This window comes from Heloderma suspectum, chromosome 3 (assembly GCF_057233095.1).
Source record: "Heloderma suspectum isolate Gila_16-S chromosome 3, 16-S_ref, whole genome shotgun sequence".
NCBI lineage: Eukaryota > Metazoa > Chordata > Lepidosauria > Squamata > Helodermatidae > Heloderma > Heloderma suspectum.
In genome coordinates, this window is record NC_139460.1 from 32,800,570 (window position 1) to 32,821,675 (window position 21,106).

A 21,106-nucleotide genomic window follows, 5' to 3' on the forward strand; every position below is an offset into this window, starting at 1 on the left:
TGTTACTTGATTACCACATGCCTAACCTTCAAAAGTGGTTCACCTAAAGCAGGCAAGCTACATGTGGCCCCCTGTCCTGTTGTGTGGCCCCCACCAGGAGAGCAGCGGCAAAAAACCCACATCAATTTGCTGTTGAATTTCAGCAGCAAACCACCACAGAGCCTTAAAAATTTAGCTTGTTTTCAAGCTTAATTTTTTTTTTTTTTTTTTTTTGCTGCTGTAGGATTCAGTGGTGGCAGGAGTGTGGCCTACAGCGGGGATCCGGGGGATGGAAAGTGGCCCCAGGAGTCCTCGAAGTTGTCCGCCCTGACCTAGAGAAACATCTCTGGAAAAGATTATCTCAACGGCCAAACAAGTTAATATGGAAGCAGGCATTCCTTTAGATACTCAGGTGCCAAGAGGTGAACGGCTTTTTAGGTATGAATGTGGCCCAATGCTGTTTTCAGTTCTGGATTTCCTCTTACCTGTATCACTGAAATCTATAAATTCTTTTGAAAGTAGGTTAGTAAGAAGCTCCATGATGAGAAGAAGATCCTGATATTGGTCCTCTTCTGCTGTAACATCTATTCGTTGTCTACCTAAATTATTCTTGGAATACACTTGAAGCAGGGTCAGACAAGCTTCATACAAATTCATGGCTTTAGACTACAAAGAAAATAAAAGGAAGCTTAATGAAGAATGTAAATTAGTTTTAGTTTCTACAATTTCCATTGTTCTAACATTCTACAGGAAACTCTCCTCCTGCCGCTCTCCTGGTAGTATTCATTTCTCAGTCTCTAAGAGCCATATTCAAGTACCTATGTATGTTAATTAGCTGCCACTTTGCAGCCCTTATTTAATAAATACTATATATATTGTCAGCAACCCAAGAATTACCTATAGACCCTGAGCAGGATCCAATGCTGCTCTTGCTCTAGCAGAAATTACCACTAGCTCAACGGGAAGCTAGCACAAACTTGTGCTTCCAGAACAGTACAGGTCAGTGGAGCTCACGGAAGGGAGCACCACTGACGTGTTTGTTATTATTTATTATTTATTAACTATATTTGTATACCACTCCACATTCAAAGATCTCGGCGCAGTATACGAATATTGTAAATAAATAATAAACATTACTCATAATAAAAAATAACTTGTCCCATTCAAGAAGCATCCGTTTGCGCTAGCTTCTGGGGTTGCGCTATGAAGTGCTAGCTTCCCCTTGGACCAGCGGTCACTCCTGCTAGCACAACTTGACTGGCGCTGGTGGACTGCCGGCGCTGGATACTGCCCCCTGTGGATTTTTGAACGACTTACTCCGAACAAATTCCAGAGAGCTTAGTCATAGTTTGTTGTGGCAAAACACAACACACCATCCAATGGTACAGTGAAGACTAAAATTTATTGTGGCATATGCCTTTGTGGGCTACAGCCCACTTTGTCAGATGTTTGAAGTGTTATCCTCCGTTGGCAGATATATATTTATTATGACACATACACACTGGAGATGGGGTGAATGTACAAAGGGAGGTCAGAAGGCACAGCAGTGCAAGAGATAGGTGTGTTCTATTACTATGTAGAGCACAGCTGCAAATGAGATCCAGCCAAAACCCACTCCAAATAGGCAACAAATGGGCAAAGCAAGAATAATACCACAGAAAAACACTTAAAGAGGGACATTTTTCCCCTGCAATTTGCTAGCAATTCCCAGTCTTGACTCAGTCCGCCTGATAATACCAAATTTGCATATCAATTCCAGCTGAGCAGCTTCATACTGGAGTCTACCTATGAAACACTTTTACCGAAATAGGGCAGTTTTTCATGTCTCTGATTATCTAGGGTCTTTTTTAAAAATTGGAAACAGAACACAAAGCAATTCTCAGCTTACTGGACAGATAGGGCCTGGTAAGGCCAGAAACATATAACACGTGTACGAGGGAGAATTAGAAGCACTGAAAATGCATGGAATTGTTGATGTGTATATTTCCAGTCTTTACAAACTACACCCCACATCCAGACTCCAAGAGTGTATTTGTGGTGCTATTTACCTCTCCAAGATAGCATATTTGTTTATGTGCAACTTCAACAAAAACTTCTATGATGAGGTTAACAGTCTCTGGCGTATTCTTGTACACCTCCATTAGTCCAATGCAATTGGTGAGGAAGTCCATTAGAAAATTAAAGAGAATAGCTACATTGTCTATCTGGGTAGCCTCAGCAATTCCACAAAGTGCCTCTAAGGTGGCAGTGATTTCCTGTTTCACCTCCTCCTCTTGGCAGATCTGTTGGAAGTTCTCTTGGTTTATCACATTCAAGAATCGCTGTTGAAGTGGCTGGAGAACCTAGAGAGGAAGCGACAAAATATGTTACAGCTTCTTGTTTCAGCAGTACTGGCGATGACTGCAGACATGAAAATTTGGACTCAACTGCTCTGTAACAACAAAGAGCACTTATCTTGGAGACCACCACCCTCCCATATGACCCAATCCAAAGGAAGTTTAAGATCTGCCAGTGAGGCCAGGCTTCACCTTCCAATTTATTTGGAAGCAAGTCTAGCACAGCCTTTTATGAGTTCGGAGAAGGGTAAAAGAAACAATCAGGGGACTAGAGACTAGGTCCTATGAGGAAAGACAGAAGGAGTTGGGTATGTTTTGCCTTGAGAAGACTGAGGGGGGATATGATGGCACTTTTCAAATACCCAAAGAGTTGTCACACAGAAGAGGGCCGCAACGTGTTCTTCATCATTCTAGACTATAGGGCGCGTAATAACAGGGTTAAGTTACAGGAATGCAGATTTTGGCTGAACATTCGGAAAAATGTCTTAATGGTCAGAGCAGTCAGTCAATGGAACCAACTGCCTAGGGAGGTAGTGGGCTCTCTGTCGCTGGAGGCATTCAAGCAGGGACTGGACAGCCACCTGTCAGTGATGCTTTAAACTGGACTTCTGCACTGAGCAGGGGGTTGGACTCAATGGCCTAAATGGCTCCTTCCACCTCTATTCTATGGTTCTCTGAGCTTCCACAGGCTTATTTCTCTTTTCAGTGACTGGCTTCGGATGATCACAGCAGGGGAAGAAGCCATCATGGCTGCTCCCCCCGGCTTCGCCCGCCATTTGCATTATTTCCTATGCTGCAGCATAGGTTAGCAGGTTATCTAAACCCAGCATGTTGTGTGGCTGTACCCACTCTACAACCTATGACGTGAAGTAGTGGTTGTAGGGTGGCCACCCCGCCCCCACTGCGCGTTCGGATCACATGCTAACCTGCTACAGCGTGGGAATTAAAGCAAACGGCAGAAGTAAGTCTACCATGGCCTTTTATGAGTTCATGTGCGGGGGAGAGCAGCCACGATGGCCTCTTTCCCCACTGTGATCATCCAAACATGGCCAGTGTCATTCTGAGAACCAGTGAAGACCATTCTGACTTTCGGAGTTACTGCCCTTGTTATTTTTATGGTTCTCTGCTATACTTGCTTTTGATTCTTGCTGATGTTTGCATACTTAAAGCGTTTTATCCTACTCTTCAGCTGAAAAGGCTCCCAGGGTGGCTTATACAAGATGAATGAAAACAACAATGTAGACAGCCCCTGCCTTGCTTACAATCTAAAAGACATGCCATAAAAAGAAAAAGGAATGGGAAGGGAGGGGAGGGGAGGGGAGGGGAGGGGAGGGGAGGGGGGGAAAACAAGCAAATTCAAAAACCATTGCTTGAAGTTATATTGAGTTTGATGCTCTTTGTTTTCTTCTATTAAGTACTGATTTTGTTCTTATATAATTGTTTTATACCTAGCAAAATGCTGAAAAAGCAGCACATAAATGCCATCAATAAAAGCAAGTATACATAAAGTTATAACAAAATTTTACTATTATTATTTATCCTGTGGGTTCTCGGGCTAGAAAGAAGGAAGAGTCACCAATATAATTCCATCTACTCTATCATACACTTTTCTTTCACAACTAATTTCTGATGATGTATGATGTCTGTGGACAAGAATGGATACTTCTGGATGGACTGTACAAAGCAAACAAATATTACAGAAAGTGCAAAGTTTACATGGTTCTACGCTAAGATGCTCCAATAATCATTTCTGTAATGCTAACATTATCTTCCTGCCATGCTAGAACAAATATCAACATAAAAGCAAAATATAAAGATGTTTCAGTAGGGAAAAAAGGTGACTCAACATTTTAAAACCCTGAAGGTATGCCCATGACATTCTTGATGTGCAAAAGGAGCTTATAAACCAAAGTTTCTAACATGATGATATCACTCATGTTGATGTCTGAAACAGAAGTTAGATTTACCTCTGTCCAATACTGCTGTTTAGTATCTGAGTCCATGTGAGCAAAACCTCCAAGAACTAAGGCTTTCATTAATGTTCGTTGCACAGAACTGGACAAAAAGTGAAGAGGTGGATTCCGCCTGGCAAACTGCTTTGCTAAGTTCCACCAGTTTTCACAGTGAATTACTAAATTTGCCCTAAGAACAAAAAGATATTTTAACACAGAAAGGAACAGTTTAACAGTGCATAACAGTTATACTAATAAAGCCTTAGGCTGCAATCCTATGCATGTTTAGACAGAAAAAGGCCCCACACCTCCCAGCATACTGGGAGTCGTAGAATTTATTTCTGTCTAAACATGCATAGGATTGCACCCTTAAAGCACTAAATGACCCAGGACTGAGGTATCTGGAGGACTGCCTTCTTCCAAACAAAATTCTTAATTGATAGGTAGGTTTCATTGGAGGCCTTCTCTGGATGCCCTTGTCTTCTAAGATTAGGCAAATGATAACAAGAACAGGTGGCACCCAAACTGTGGAAGTCCCTCCCTAGACATGCTCACCTGGCACTTTTCTTACCATCTTTTAGGCACTAGATGAAGTCCATCTTATTCTCTTGGGCTTTTAATGGCATATTTTAATGATCTCCCTTTTAAACTGGATGACTGTTTTACTTTTTTTAATGTACTAGCTCATTGTTATTTGTTATCTGCTGCTTTTAAATTATTACACTGGGCAGGTTTGCACGTCATGCTAAGCCACCCTGCCAACAAGCCACGGTGGGTTGCTTGTTCACAGAACCCACAGTATGCCCAACAGACGATTGGGCTTACTGTGGCTTGTTCTCCCCCTCCTTCCTCCCCAGTCTTCCAGCCTGCTCCGGCCCATATCCCAGGTGCCTTTACACCATAACCCATCCTGTCTCCTCGCTCCGATTGCTACCTCTTTTTGTTCACCACTTTTTTTCGGTGCTTCAGGAGTACGTAAATGTGTTCATAATTTTTTATTATTATTATTTGGTTTTTCACAAGTGCACGCTTTCGCCTGTCTAATATGTGTAGCCTTGCCTGGTTAATGTCCTTGTACATTGCAGCTGTCAACAGGAGCATGGAAGTGCAGTAGGCAACCTACAAGGAAATTGACAAGACGAGGCTGTACTGTGCAAGGCTAATTTGTGCACAGTTGCGAAGGGACCCAGTAGTGCAATTCAGAAGCACTGAAAATGGGGGGAAAGGGCAAACAGAGTAAGTGACCCAAACAATATCTCCCCTTGGCAATGTGATCCTCTCACTTTTATGTGTTGAACTGACACCTCTCAGTGTCCTCCACCTTTTCAACACTTCCCTGAGTCTCCAGCTACTCCAGAAAGGGGAGATATTAACTCCTCTGCTTTTTGCAATTCTTTTCACAGTTACTGCAGGTGCACAAATTTCCCCCCATCCTATGTACTTCCCATCTCTTACATTTGAGTGAATTTCCCCTCCATTTACTTCCCAGCCTTTAAATTTGTGCAAATATTCCCATTAAAAAATAATAACCCTTAGAGGGTGGCTGAATGGGACAGAGCAAATGGGGGCCCTGCACCAGCAGTATTTAGCCCTGCCTCCCCCACCCATGTGGCCCTATTCATTCTGTCCCATGCAGCCGCCTTCTCAGGTTTTTAAAAAAAACTGTCAGGGAGATTTGCGCACATCTGCTGAAGCACAGTAATGGCAGCAGTAACTGCTCCAAAAAGGAGCAATGAAAAGGGAGGGGGTCCCTGCTTTCTCTTACTATTATTTCTCTCCTGGCCCTTTGCAACAGTGTGCAAATTAGCTTTCATCCAGTCTTGTGTTCTTAATTTCCTTGTATGTTACCTACTCCACTTCCTTGTTCCCTTTGACAGCTGAAACATACAAGGAAATTGATCAGTCAAGACTCCACATATCAGACAGCCGTAAGTGTGCGCTTGTGAAAGACTGACAAAAAATGATTAAAAGATGTATGACCAGCACAATTTTGAGGTGCTAATTTTTTTTTTAAGGTGGTGAACGAGCGATGGTCCTTCCAAAGTGCTGTTTCAGCATCAGTGGAAGGACAGTCACTGGCAAGGGAGGCTGCCGGCACTGGTGAGATCACAAAGAGCGGCACAGGTTTTTTTGCTGTTCTTGCCAAGCTCTGTAGCCAACCCTGGCAACCCACGATCAAATCGCTCTCCCAGGTTCAGATGACATTACAACCAACAATGGGCATGAATAACCCTACAGCCAGCCATGGGTTCTCAGGATGGCTTGTTGGAGCACATTAAGCCACCCTCTGGAGAACGTGGCAGCTTCGGACGATACAACAACGTACCATGGCTGGCTGCACCATGGTGGGTTGTTGTAAACCCAGTCACAGATTTACTGGTATTTATTCTGTAGACTACTTGCTGCCTGGAAATAATTATTTTGTGGCTACCTCTGAGTTCTAGCCATTAGGACAAAGTACATAGATTAACACGCTCCAGTTCAGACAGATGAGTAATGCATGGTTTGTTTGTGGCCCTGCCCAGGCAGCCAACTTCTAGATCAAGTGGGCTTGTTTTTTTTTTTTGCTTACTTGAATACACTGCCATGACTCCTTTGGGCTGGTTCACACATCCATGTTCACCACTTACTTAGAGTAGACTTTACAACTTACAGCTGATTATGTAAACTGACATCACTGAAAAGCATTATGTTAATACCAATAGTGGGTGACATGCAAGTTCTCTTTGCTGCATTAGTTATGGGATGGCTCATTCACACATAACAGTAATCAACTGATGTTTCAGTCGTCGAATGATTGACATGCACATGGGAACCAGCCTCAAGTCACTTTGGAAGCCCTGAGCACACAGCAATCCAGGTAGTCAGAATTAATCTTGGACTCCACTCTCACAAATCAGGAGCTACTAGCCAATTACTCCTAGCAACTACTGATTATCATTATTACCATCATTCTTAACAGGGTCAAGCAGCTGCAAGATTAACTGGCTCCACTGACGGCTTCCCTCCTGAAGCAACAGTAGCTTGGGGGAGGGACAATTTTTGTCGGAACCAGATTGGAAGGAGGAGGAAGGCTTAAACTGTGGCTATTGGGTAGTATAGAAATGTAATACATAAACAAACAAGAAACCTCAGTATCCCCTATGGTTCCAGTGCTACTCAGGCTCCTCCATAGTTGCTATTTATGTACCCCCACCTAAAATGTGCGTATTAATTGCATTCACAGAATTAACTAACATCACATCTAGTTTAGCCCACAGAATCTCTGCCAGGAGTGTTGGGAAAACTTTTTTTGGGGGGGGTTCAGCTTACCTCTCTCTCCTTTCTACCAACGTTACTAGCAATTGAACAGTGTCGTTTGCAAGGTCCTGCTCAGAGCTCCACACTGCAAGGTTGCTGATTACTTTTTCTAAGAGGTAGCCCACAATCCATTGAGCACCCTCTGTGTCAGCACCAAATGCTGTGTTGAATGGCAAGCTTATCTACAAACAAGAACAAGTGATATTTTTCAACTTTAAGAGTGTCACAGAATGCACTCTCCATCTTGGAAGTTTTCAATAAATTAAGGAAAATCTTTCATGTTTTCAAAAAACATGCAATATTTTGATAAGAACATTGTCAAATTTACTCCCTAATTTTGTTTTGTTCACATCCCATGTCTGATCTTGGTCACAAAGTTTCAAATACTGAGATGTCCTGTCTTGTCCAAGAACCACAATTTTAGGAATACTGTAATTGTATAGGGAGGAACACTATCCCTGGTGGTGTCATAAAGACATGTTAAGAAGTTACAAACAAAAGCTTATGGTCTGCTCTGAGGTTCCTAGCTGTAAGCGCCCACTAATTTAGGGGCACACAGGCCTGGTCTACACATGCAACAGAACGGGGTGGTAGAGGAGACTGTACCATTTCAGTCAACAAGTGGGGTATGCAATTTTTGAAAGCTCTCCTCACATGCAAATTCCCAAAAGGAAAAAGCTAGCACATCAGGGAGAAAAATTCTATGACACTCCCCGCTAAGCTAATTTACTATCTGCAGGGAGTGTTTTTAAAAAAAAAGAAAAAAGAGGAGCACTCCAAAATATAATCTCCTGCCTGCTAGTGGTACAGCCCATGGTTCCACCTCAGGACTCTATCACCTCCTCCCCTCCTTGTTTTGCATGCACAGACCAGGCCACACATATTTAGGAATAGGTAGCAAGTAAGATAGGTAGTGGAAGTAAGACGCTCATGCCTCTCCTAGCAAATAAATCACAGGATTCACTTTTTGACAAACTTGGAACAGCAGTCATGTAAATGATTTTTTTAAATGCTCTTACATTAAAACAGTTTTTACCTGGTCATATAGTTTTTCATCTACAAGGAGATAGGTTTTTGCCCACCGCTTAAGGAACCACACAATATCTTTTCCCATTTGTGGGCTCAGAAGGTGCGTTAGATCTGCTCTTATTGCTCGAGACTCCACTTCCGAAACTCTTAGAATAGAAGACAATAACCTGAGGAAAATTAAAGATACCATGATTTTTCTTCAGTGTTTTCCTTTTAATGTTATCTTGCTCACTCTCTTGCTCTCTGTTACAGACTCAAACATATATACAGGCTTGAAATCTTAAAAAAGATTGTTGAAAATCTGGGTGACATGATCAGCTTCAACAGGCCTTCAGTATGTAAGCTGGTCTGTTGGGTTGGGTGCTGGTTTTTTTCTGTAATTTGTGTGTGTGTGTTATCTGTGTTTTTAATGTATTACTGTTGTTTTTAGTATTATTTTTATCTATTATGTATTATTGTTTTTTATCTATTTTGAAAGTTCCTATAATTGTTAGCCACCTTGACCACCATTTTCTTCATGGAAAGGTGGAATACAAATTGAATAAACAAACACATTCTTTCCAGAAGAAAAAGTATTTCCTGTTTGGAAGAAGTTCTCCAAGGGCTCTCTTTACTCATTCAGGCACGAAATGCTAGCATATACTGCCTTTTGCTTGCCTCAGTGTGTGGTGAAGCATACTCTTCAACATTTAATCTGGTAATCTCACATTACAGTAGCAAGAAGACTTATTTCTCCAAGTCAAAGAGAACAAGGTAAGTCAGAATGTTTCTGGTGAAACACTGTCCAAAGTACCAGAAGTTTCTGTTGTGGGAGGGGTCAGATAGAGTGATAGAGCAAATGCTTTGCATGCAAAAGGTCCCAGGTTTGATCCCCAGCATCTCCAGGTAGGGCAGGAAAAACTCCTGCCTGAAAACGTGGGAAGCTGCTAATAGTCAGTGTCAACAACAGTGGACTAGATGGACCAATGGTCTGGCTCAGTATAAGGCAGCTTCCTATGTTCCCATGTTGACAGTATGCCAATTGTTATGCAGTATGCCTATCTCTTATATTGGTCCAAAGCTACTTAGATCCGAGTATCGCTGAAGAGCTCTCTCAGTCATACAGATCTACAATTTTTATTTATTATTACAGGGGAATAGCATGCAACCCAGAAAAGGTAGGCCACTTCACACAATAATGAGTGAGTAAGAGAAAAGGCCATAGCTCAATGGTAGAATATATTTTTGCAGCAGGCCCAGAAAATGTCTTCACAGTAACCACCATAGTATTTGAAGGGAAGACTGCATTTGTGGATATCAAGTAAAGACATCAGTATGCTTAAAACCCATTGAAAAAAAACAATGATATTCAAAAAGTACTGAAAGTGTTCAGCTGAATGTTACTAATCTCAATGGGATTTACTCTCAACTTTTCTTGGGATTACACATTTACTCTCTTTCCTGCGTCTCATTTTTATATGGGTCTGAAAAGCCATCTCCATCTCTTCCCAATTCTATCTTCCAAACCATTGAAAAATGGCAAACACTATTCTGATGCCACTTTTAAAATGTACGAGGACTCTATGCTCACCTCCTCTTATATTTACTGATCTATGGCCTGAACTCAGTACTTCCCAAAAAAACACCCAATCACTGCAGCAGCATAACATTGCAAACCACATTTAATCTCAGGGCAAAGTTTTATCACAACATGTATAAACTCTTGTCAACTCAGGGACAAAATGCATAGTAATAAAAACAGTTATAGAACAGTAGCCTTGGAAAAAACCACAACTTTTAAACCACTCTTTTGACTGAAGCAAGGGATACTGACAATTAGACAAAATACACTATCACTTCCTCAAGGTGAGATTTTGGAAATGGGTATTTCCCTTGTAATGGAGAAAAACCCTTCAAGTATTTTGCTTAAAAGTGAACTGAACTTCACGCTATTTTAGGAGCACACAATCAGTTCTCTGAATGGCAGCCCTAGCAGCCAATAGGCTGAAGCTGAGAAGATCTCTCCATATTTAGTAATTAAAATGTATTTTGTAACTTCATATTGGCTTAGAGACCTTCTGGATATATATTTTAGCCCCTGCTCAAGATAGCATTTTGCGTAGTCATCTCTGCCTTCGTCTGAGGTATTTATTCATTTTAAAGATGCACCCATGTCTCCTACAGATGGAATTTCTACACATGTCCACAACAACTCACTTCATTTTCCTTTTATAAGCTATTTACTTCCCTATTCTGACACTCAACCCTCCAAACTTGGAATGGATGCTCAGTCCAAGATGCTCTTGCACTGAAAACTGATTTTAATGTGCAATGCAGCTCTATAACCTTTCCCCAGAGCTGAGCAACTTTTAGTTTTAAGCTATTCCTTGATCATCAGCTCTAGGTTACTATGGTAATTTGACATAAAACCTATTTAACCTTCACCATTTGTGACATTCACAATGCTATCATGGATTAATAATCTAGATGTTAGCCCTATCTAACTCTGATTTATTTTCAATATTTTGTATTAAAATACTAAATAAATTACCTAATAACAGAATCGGTTCTGTTGTACCCTGGAATGGAAGAGGCCTTTTCTCCTGGAGATCCAAGAATTTGAAGCGTTGTATTGATGTCAACCTCAGTTGAATGCTTAATGGAATACTCCATTATTTCTGGAGGTATTAGCGGAGTCTCTCCCTGAGTATCATTAGCTAAGAGGTAGCCTTAAAATTAAAAGCAAACAAACAAAAAAAGAAAGTAGTGACCTCAGGTTACCTAACCTAAATTAAATACTGCTTTAAGGGCCATCACAAGACATGTTGAGAGCGCTGGCATCAACATTTGTCTAATTTCTATCATATGCTTAAGCTATAACTTGCATTTATGTTACATATTTCAATTTTCTGCATGTGAGAACACAGTCTAAAGACTACAATGAAATATATTCACTAGGGGGAAAACACAGATTAGAAATACTTATCACCTTGAAATACCATAGCAAACGTAAACTAACTTTTTAACAATGCACATTTGCAATCTTTGTCACAATGCAAATGAGTATCACTAATGCTAATTTTTAAATCTGATTTTCTTTCTTTTTTTAACATTTTCCCTGGGTCTGCAGCATAAGTAACTTGAAACTTCAGACATTCTATAATACTGATACCCAAAATAAATTTACTTTCTTTCCAGAGGGACTGTATGAGCAGCTAGAAGGAGTATTGTATATACAAAACACAAAGGAAGATCTGAGAGAAACAACTATAACCCTATAGAGAATGAATCTACATATTGTGGGGGAACTGGATCATGCCAGCCCACCTGGCCCCTGGACCTACCTGAAAGTTGCATGCCTATGCCTCTTGGGGCAACAGGCCCTATTTGAATGTGAGGTCCAATGTCTGGGTGTCAGGTGGGTTTGATGGGTGTGCACCACAGGTGTATGGTTGGCTGGCATGATCCCAATCCCATCGTAAGTAGATGCGATATCATTTGCATAGGGTGTAAGTCCTTGTTCAACAGGCTTTTTTCCATCTAATGCAAACTTTTACGCTCTCGAGGAGAAGCAGGCAAATAGCATATCAATGAAACGTCACAGTAAGTAACTGAACAAGACATTCAGTTCCATAAAACCTTGACGGAAAGTCTTTTATCAAGATGCATGCTGTGTACCTATTCTGCAGCCTTCGCCAGCCTGGGGCTATCCAGACGCATTGGACTGCAACTCCCATCATCCCCAGCCAGCAATGACTATACTGGCTGGGAATGATACGAGTTGCAGTCCAACATATCTGGACAGCACTAGGTTGGGGAAGGCTGCAGGACTGCGTCACGGAAACAGGACTGCTAACCGTTCTAGTGACTGCCTGGAACAAACCTTTAAAAAGAGAGAGATAAAAGAAATGCTGGATTTAAATGTGAAGTTTTGGGTTAATTACGGGAAAAGCAGTTTACACTGGGATGAAGCTTGTCTCTGGAGGTTAACAGATTAGGATTTGGGCTTGACTCCCTGGCTCAAACAATCCCCTGCTTTACAGGGGTAGTGAAGTAGTGAAGGACTGAGATGATGTGAAGCTTTCATGTGAAGGGACCAATAAGGCTTATTTGCCAGGGAGGATGTGTGGGAACTGCTGCTGCTGCTGCTGGTGGCGATTCCTTCAGTAGCACTCGTCAGCGCTTACGTTTGCCACATTTATGCTTCCTTCCGCTTTCTGAGACAGCACAGACCCCTAGACCCACCACTTTAAGAAGCAGAAGACAAGCTATATCTAGGAGGAATGTGTCTCCATATACAACTAGGGGGAGGGGGAGGAAGATAGCTTTCATGTCCAGCCAGTGCCAGGGACACTAGCCATTCCCCTAGCCAGTGTGGGGAAGTCCAGTTTGCTGAGCCTTTTGCACTGATTAGTCCCACCACCTCAGAAGTTTTGGGCTGAGGGGTGATGTTTCCTACATTGTGGCCACATGCTGGGCAAGTGAACTTCCCAAACCAATAATGCAGATGGATGGGAGCACTTTCCATATACATACATATATACATATACATATACATATATATATATATATATATGGCTGAGCACTCAGGAAACAAGGAGTGACTACTGCCTCTGATAAAGAGTTGCCATACTCAAATTATGTTAGGTATAATAATAAAATATTGGGAATGTATTTGCAAATACACAATACAATTTCCTTCAGCACCCTTAGAAATGTGTCACCTGGGGGGAGGGTTTTTTGGGGGGTGAATAGACAGATCCCTGGGACTCTCTAAAGTTGTAGGGGTCATTGGGTGGGAGAAATTAAAGGCTGGGTGGGGAGGGGGCTGTAAGTTTGCTAACCTGGGCTTATAATAGGCATCTGGAAAAGCTCACCTCACTGTTGCTGGGCAGGGCTATTCTGGGATGGGGTGTGGGAGAGAAATCACTCTTCCATTTCCTATTTGAAGAACATTCCAGCCTGGCCTACAACAATAACAGCAGCTTCACCCACATGAAAACTACTCTCCCTTATCAACAGAAAATCAATATACTGCTTAATGGTATTGCCTCTTTTTCAACAGATGCATAGTAGAGGCACTAAGACCTTTTGCAATTTTTCCATCGTGCAAGAGCACCTTTATCTCTCTAACTATGGGGGTGGGGCATGTTATAAAAAACTACCACACTTCTAGGAACCCTCTTCCTTCTCACTTGAGTGTTGTGAAAGGGAGGGTGCATTTGTGTGTGTGTAAATTGAATATACCCAACTTTCCATAGTTAAACAAAAGCTAACCAGTGGCAGGTTCCAATGGAGCAACTTCAACTGTTCTGTGTTCAGACGCTTTCCACTCACCTGTGACTAGAATAAGCCAATGAATATCCTCGTACAGGTCATCAAGCGCTTTATTGTCAATGGACCCTGATCCTGGTGAGCCAATTAACTGCTGATGCCTCTGCAACTGGCCATGAAGCCTTGTCACTCTGTCTTCTAATAAACTGAGGGGAAACATTGAGCAAACTTGATAGTTATTCCATTTACGCAGGGAAAGGAGGGATTGTAAAGATGACTACAAAGGAGTGTCATAGTTTAGAAATGAGTCAGGCTATACCTTGTCAGAAGAGGTATACAGTGTTCGGCAGCAATTCTTCCTAACATGCCTACGCTGGCCAGCTGGTCAGAAAACTGTTCTCTGTCATCCTCCTGCAGCTCACTTATTTCTTCTTCCTCTCTAGAGGCCACACCATTGGCAGTCTAACATTTAAAAGAAGTTATAAACACATGACGTTGTAAACTTTAATTGTTTAGCGTTTTGTTGTTGTTTTTAAGAACTCAGATGACAATTGCACTGCCAATCACACATGAAATAAAATTTGTAGGAGGAATCCCTGGAGGCAATATTGGGGGGGGGGGAGTATTCATCGCATACAAAAAAAAATTATTGTTGCCTGACTATTGCCTGTTAATGGTATTTCCTCTGCTTCTCTCTGTAATATCAAAAATAAATATGAAGAGTCATGCTGGATCAGATGAAAGCCCTATCTAGTCTAGTGTCTCGTTCGCACAACAGCCAACCAGATGTCTACGGGAAGCCCACAAGCAGGACATGAGCTCAACAGCACCCCTGTGCTCATGTTCCCTAGTGACTGGATCTGGGAGACATACTGCCTCCGATACTGGAGGTACTATATGGCTACTAGCTCAATGACCATATGAACTAGTAGCTGTTGATAGCCGTATTCTCCATGAGCTTGTCTATCAATCCCCCTTTAAAGCCATCCAAGCTGGTGGCCATCACATATCTTGTGCTAGTAAATTCCATAATAAGTTACATGACTGACAGACCTGAAAAACAAAGCTTTTCTCACCTTCCACCCCCATTGCTACTATTGTAGATCTGGAGTGTTCTTGGCTTGGACCTGTGAAACCAGACTGAAATTCTAGCTGAGCTACAGATTGGGTCTGTTGTGTCAGGATTGCCCCTGTTGCCTACTGAATTCTCCAATAGCCAAAATTAACACTCAGACAAAAGGCTGTTTTCCAAGGCTTTAATTCCATTTATCCTAATGAGGCATTCAGATGCTAATTGCTTGAGACTCAGAAACTACAAAGGAACAGCTATCTAGAAGTTTCTAAGGGTTAGGAGGTCAGTTGATCTCCCGTTTGGGAAAAATGCGGCAATTCTCTGAACTTAAGGGGTGAGAGGGGAAGATCTGCCCCTCTCCCGTGATGCTTTTGGGTGTAGCTGTTGACGTCGAGCCAATCAGGCTGAGCACCAAAGCTCGGCCCCTGCGATCACTCGCTTGTGCCTGCATCTGTGCCTCACGTCTAAAAGCTCAGGTTGTCCCTCCCTTTCCACACCAGGTTCACTGTCGCTCTCAGTGATGTGAGGAGGGGGGCTCCCCCTCCAGCTGTGCCTCTGAAGTCTGAGAGTTCCTTCACCACAAATTGTCTCTCCTCTTCAGAATCAGAGCTGCTCTGGGAATCTATGGGCTCAGATACAACCCTGACAGGTTGACTTCTTCTCAGTTCCAATCTTTAAAATGGGAACAACCTATTTTACAGCATTATTATGAGGATGGATTCTCTTAGAACGGTAAAGCATTTAACACAACAGAAGTGATACGGATACACCCCACCCATCAAGACAGAGTTGTCAGCAACCGAGACGCAGACATGTAAAGTGGAAGGCCCAAAGCTGCCCGCCAGCCACATGCTGTGGCCTGCCACATGCTTGATAACCTCGTTAGATTTGTAGTCCGAGGGGCAGGGGGGAGATGAAAAACAGGGTGTTTTAATGAGCCCTGGGCTGACATACATATCTAACAGGTTAAGCCATGCAAACCTGTTCTCAAGAGAGGCAAGATTAATGCTATAGCCTTTTTATATTCTGTGCTAGCACTGTCAAAATTCTGTGCCTGAGTTTTGCAGTACAATTTTCAAGGGATATAATGATTGATAGATAGATAGATAGATAGATAGATAGATAGATAGATAGATAGATGGCATGCAATGTAGACCAGGCATGGTCCTGTAGAAGCATGGCCTGGAACAGGGATTCGCAAGGACCACAAAAGCTATCATTCCTGATCATCACAAGTACTATTTAACACCAGCACTAGTTTCTGAGCACTAGTTTCTGAGCCCTCTGGAAACCACCCACGTGTTGGTTACTTTCTCTAGCAAGAAAGGCTAGAACTTTTTATTCATTTAATTAATTCAAAGCCAATATACTCAAGGGGCCAAACTTTGCTCTTGTAGGCAAGCAAAGGCTCCACAGCTACAGGTTACTACCAAAACAGTTCACACAATCCTCTAAACTACAGATGGAGGATCATGAATGAACCACAGACACACACACACGCCACCCTCAAGCATGGCTTCCCTCTGTTTCCTGCTTAGCACTAACCATAGTTTGTCATGAAAGTCAAATAGGCAAACTATGATTAGCACGTGCCTCCAAACCAGAATCAGACACCCACTTCGGACCATGGTTTTTGATAATGAGTTTCAGGGAAAGCCATAACCACAGTTTTGCTGATTCAGACATCATGGCGAAGTATAGTTAGTACTGAACAGGAAACATAGTGGGAAGCAATGTGAGGGATGAAGGGTGCAAGTCTGTGGCTTCTTCACAATCCTCTAAAACAAACAAACAAAACCAGAATGTTTATGCCATGGGACAAGTGTCACTTCTATGGTTCAAAAATGAACTCCACACTTACCATTTATGATCCACTTGAGAGCCATATTAAAGCAAAGCCATAACATTTTGCTCAGAGCATCCCAGTTTGCCAAGATTCTCATTCAAATGTATTTTCCTCTCACTATCACACAATCCTGTGTCATTTGGTCCAAGCCCAAGTATCAGTAACATACTGCTTTAGCACCTAGGCACATGAGGTGCAAACCATATAAATGGTCAAAGACACTAAAAGTAGCAAAATGGGGGAGTGGGGGTCCTGGTGGTGTCAGCTGCAGTTCAGCAGAAATGGGCCCAGATTTAATAATAAAGCCAATTGCCTCAAAAAACACAGATTCAAGAATGTGCGATAGTTCTCCCACCCTGCTAAAGCTATTGTTTTTTAACTTTTGTGACTCGGATTCTCTCCCTACAGCCAGAAGAACTAGAAACTTCATCTAAAATTGCCCCAGATATCACAATAAAGGCACTGGAAACTGGATCCGGGCCATGCCTCCTCTCCAAGGGGCTCTTTTAACCTTCTTTCCTTTATGCAAACCATCAAATAATGCTCTTAACAACTTCAAAGCCTCAGCTGTTTACTGAAGAGCGTTTATTCAAAAAGCCTAGCTGCTGCTTTGATATTGAGCAAGCTTGGCTCTGCCATGCCAGCTGTGGCTTTTAAATGGTTACTCGTGGGATGAATGACTTATCTCATGGAACTCCATGAATTAACCTGTATAAACAAGTTAGGCCAAGACAGCCAAGCTATGAACTCAAAGACCTCATTTATGAAATATTATCTTCTGCTGGCACTTATAGCCATCAGTTAGTACTACAAAAAGCATTAACCTGGGTGTTAGATAATAATTTTCCAAATGGAGGCACTTCAGTATACTTGTAATGAGGCAACAACAAAGAATCCCTACAGTTATATGGAAACAGCTCCTGGTAGGTACACCATATCAAGCAATCCACATCCAAAACTGATAGCCAACTAAAAACTAAGTCCTTGTTCTTTGTCTCTTAAAATGCCAGAGCAGCTTGCCATCTCTATCTGGACTGATAACACAGTAAAGCTTGAATTATCAAAAGATAAATCCTTAATAACTCCGCAGCAGATATATTAGGCTAGATATGTAAACCAACAACAACATCAGAGCCAGGCTCTGGCTCTTCAGAATTCTGAAACAGAGGTAAAAAACGCTGAGGAAGTTTGAAATCATACCAGCGTGGAACGAGCAGCCACCGGCTAAACTTTTTCTTATGTCCGTTTTGATTTTTTGCTTACTCCAACCCACTATTTTGATTGTCCTGTTGTTATTTCATTTGGTGCTTTGCCTTTTGCTTTATTTTTTAGACTCATTTTAATTAGGATTTGTTTTAATCTGTTTTTGCTGGAAACTGTTATGGTGGTCTATAAATACAGTAAATAAATACATTTACTTCTGCTGTTTAGCTGGGGAGGGAAGGCGAGAAGATCATTTGAGATAAATGGCAAAAGGAAAAACCTCAGCTGACAGCTTCTCTTTCCCTGACAGTGTGGCTTCAACCTCATCAGAAAGGATGTTGCTCCAGCCACTGGAGCGCAATACTGTACAGATGGCTCTATTTGTAGACTGGCTGTCTTCCACAGTTTGAGTTTGGCTTGTTTCAAACAAAGAATTGATGCTTTCGAACTGTGGTGCTGGAGAAGACTCTTACGAGTCCCCTGGACTGCAAGGAGGTCAAATCAGTCCATCCTAAAGGAAATCAACCCTGAGTGCTCATTGGAAGGACAGATAATGAAGCTGAAGCTCCAATATTTTGGCCACCTAATGCGAAGAGAAAACTCCCTGGAAAAGACCCTGATGCTGGGAAAGACTGAAGGCAAAAGGAGAAGGGGACGGCAGAGGATGAGATGGCTAGATAGCATCACAGATGCAATGAATATGAACTTGAGCACGCTCCGGGAGAGAGCGCAGGACAGGAAGGCCTGGTGTGCTATGGTCCATGGGGTCACGAAGAGTCGGACACGACTGAACGACTGAACAACAACAACAACATAGTTAACATTAACCACAGTTTGTCAGTTCAGACAACACAACAAGGCACGGTGAAACAAAAATGGGGGTGAAAGCTTCCAAACTGCTCCTTGTGCCCACGTTGGGAAGGGGGGAGCATGCAAACCCAAGGCTCACTGTGGCTTGTTCTCACTGTGCTATACGATGGCTTAGCTTGATGGCTGAATATGACCAATATCTATTTTAATATTTATTTTAATAGAGGTGTAGCAAAAAGTTTAAATCACATTACATCCCAAGATCACGTCAGGAACTTACCAAATTCCTCGTACCATCAGGAGCAGCTAAGTGGCACTGGATGTAAGAATTAAAAACCTGAACAGCGTGTTGGGTAAAGAAGCCTTTATGGAAATGTTTATCATCTTGCACCAAAGTAAGCCAGGATTCCAAGAGCTTATCATATGCCTCCATGTATACCATATCATCTTTGTCAAGCTAAGGAAACAGTACAAGAAGACTTGTTACCAAAAAGTTGTCCAATCTTTCATGTAGTTACTGTGCTGCGCCTGATAACAACATAACTAAAAAGTATTTTCAAGACTACAGTCTTTTGCATACTTTAGATTAGTGCGCGCACACACACTCATTTATTCCAAAGAGTTCATAGTTGGCATTTCATGGTAACAGATCACTTTTAGCGGTATGAACCTTTTCAAACTACACATAGGGTGAATCTAAAGAGCTGGCTGTGCAATTGATGTATGCTATTCTCTCCCACCTGCTCTAGCCGCCCCCCGGCGCCACATTCCATGCCATTAAAGAGGGTCCCCTAAGCCTCAAGACTGGCTTTTCAAGGACTCCGGGAGCTGCAGCAGGAAGGTGGTGGTAAAAACAAAAACAAGAGATGGTTCTGGGAGTAGAATTCTGCTTGAAGTTCTTAGGACCTGACCCATTTACACTAAAACAAAGTGGATGGATATATTTTAATGAATATTAAGAATCGTTAACACATTTTTTTAAAAAACAAACACCTTTTTCCTGAAAAACATCATTAACAATCTGTGAACAAGGAGTTCATCAAACACAAACAGTATCTTCCATAGTAATAAGTAGGTTTGTTTTATGCAAACTATGAGGACTCAAAACTCAAAGAAGTGCTCATCTCCCAAACCAAAAGCAAAGATCTAACAACAGCTCAGGGACAGCTTATCAAAAACTTCCCTTGTGATAAAAACCTAATTCTAGCTTCTGAGTTTTCTCAATAATTTTCACAGTATTAGCCAGATATCCCCATGTATTTTCACTACATATGAACTGCAGTTAGAATAGACTATAGCCCTTTTCACATGTTGGTAAAACTGGATATAACTAACATACCTGCAGAACCCTCACCCAAGTGCTCCCACTGGGCCTCCCAGTGCAAGTAGGACCAGTAACCCACAAGCTGTACTCAGCAAAATGGGCTGGGCTGCTGCCCAACCACACATTGTTTATACCCACCTACCCCAACCTTGTACCCTCCAGTTGTTTAGGATTATAACTCCCAGCATTCCTTACCATTCGCCATGCTGACTGGGGCTAATGGGAGTTGCAGTCCAAAACATCTGGAGGTCACCAGGCTGGGAATGGCTGGTTTATACCAAGTTTTGCTGACAGAGAAATACAATTTGTGGTTTTCCTTTGGAAACTATATCCTGCTTAGGCGTTGGGTTTACTAGGATACTCTGATTTAAAATAATCAACAAAATGATTTTAGGCTACACTTCATAGTCTTTACGGTCTGCTCCAGATGAAATCCTTTTTCCCACTGTAATAAAGCATGTTGCCAAAAAGTCTCAGGAAATTAAATAGCCCCTCCCCTAAATTAAGTTGGAATTCCTAGTTACCATCAAGAAAGAACCTGTTTACCTATGAACCTGTTTTCCCATAGCATACAGGGATGTTCTAGAGGTGGAATTATTCCAGATGCATTTGGTGCCAGATGCATAACAATTATAGGCTGCAATCCTACACATGCTAACCTCAGAGTAAGACCCGTTGAACTGAATGGGGCTTACTTCCAGGTAGACATGTTTTGAATTGCACTGTCAGTCTTAGGTTATGAGGGGGTACACAAACTGTGGCTTGGTTCAATAGCCAGACATTATTTATATCTGCCACCAACCTTTGTCCTCTGCAAAGTCCTCTGACAATGCCAGAGTAGATGGAGAGTACCTCATATCTGGGCCTTGGAGCAGGCAGTTTCAGTGTAAGTTTATGGGCTGCTTTTGCCCGCTCCAAAGCACAGCACGACAGAACTGCCCCCAAACCTCCTCCGAGTGAGTGAAGAGCGGGGGAGATCTGTCATGCTGAACAATGGAGCAG

At 42.1% G+C, this 21,106-nt stretch overlaps 1 protein-coding gene across 7 annotated transcripts in view; it reads right to left on the reverse strand.

Annotated features, from left to right (window-relative positions):
• Positions 1-21,106, reverse strand: part of XPO4 (exportin 4) — an 86,422-nt gene that overhangs the window by 18,786 nt on the left and 46,530 nt on the right. For all 7 annotated transcript variants that reach the window (XR_014788999.1, XR_014788998.1, XM_084842841.1 and 4 more), the window contains 9 exons: positions 19,061-19,237; positions 14,169-14,311; positions 13,913-14,055; positions 11,127-11,304; positions 8,604-8,763; positions 7,580-7,749; positions 4,283-4,457; positions 2,028-2,321; positions 465-645 (listed from right to left, as the gene is read on the reverse strand). Coding sequence is in view for 5 of the 7 variants with exons in the window: in XM_084842841.1 (XP_084698967.1) it covers positions 465-645; positions 2,028-2,321; positions 4,283-4,457; positions 7,580-7,749; positions 8,604-8,763; positions 11,127-11,304; positions 13,913-14,055; positions 14,169-14,311; positions 19,061-19,237 (1,621 nt within the window). In the remaining 2 variants the exon portion in view is untranslated. The remainder of the gene's footprint in view (positions 1-464; positions 646-2,027; positions 2,322-4,282; positions 4,458-7,579; positions 7,750-8,603; positions 8,764-11,126; positions 11,305-13,912; positions 14,056-14,168; positions 14,312-19,060; positions 19,238-21,106) is intronic.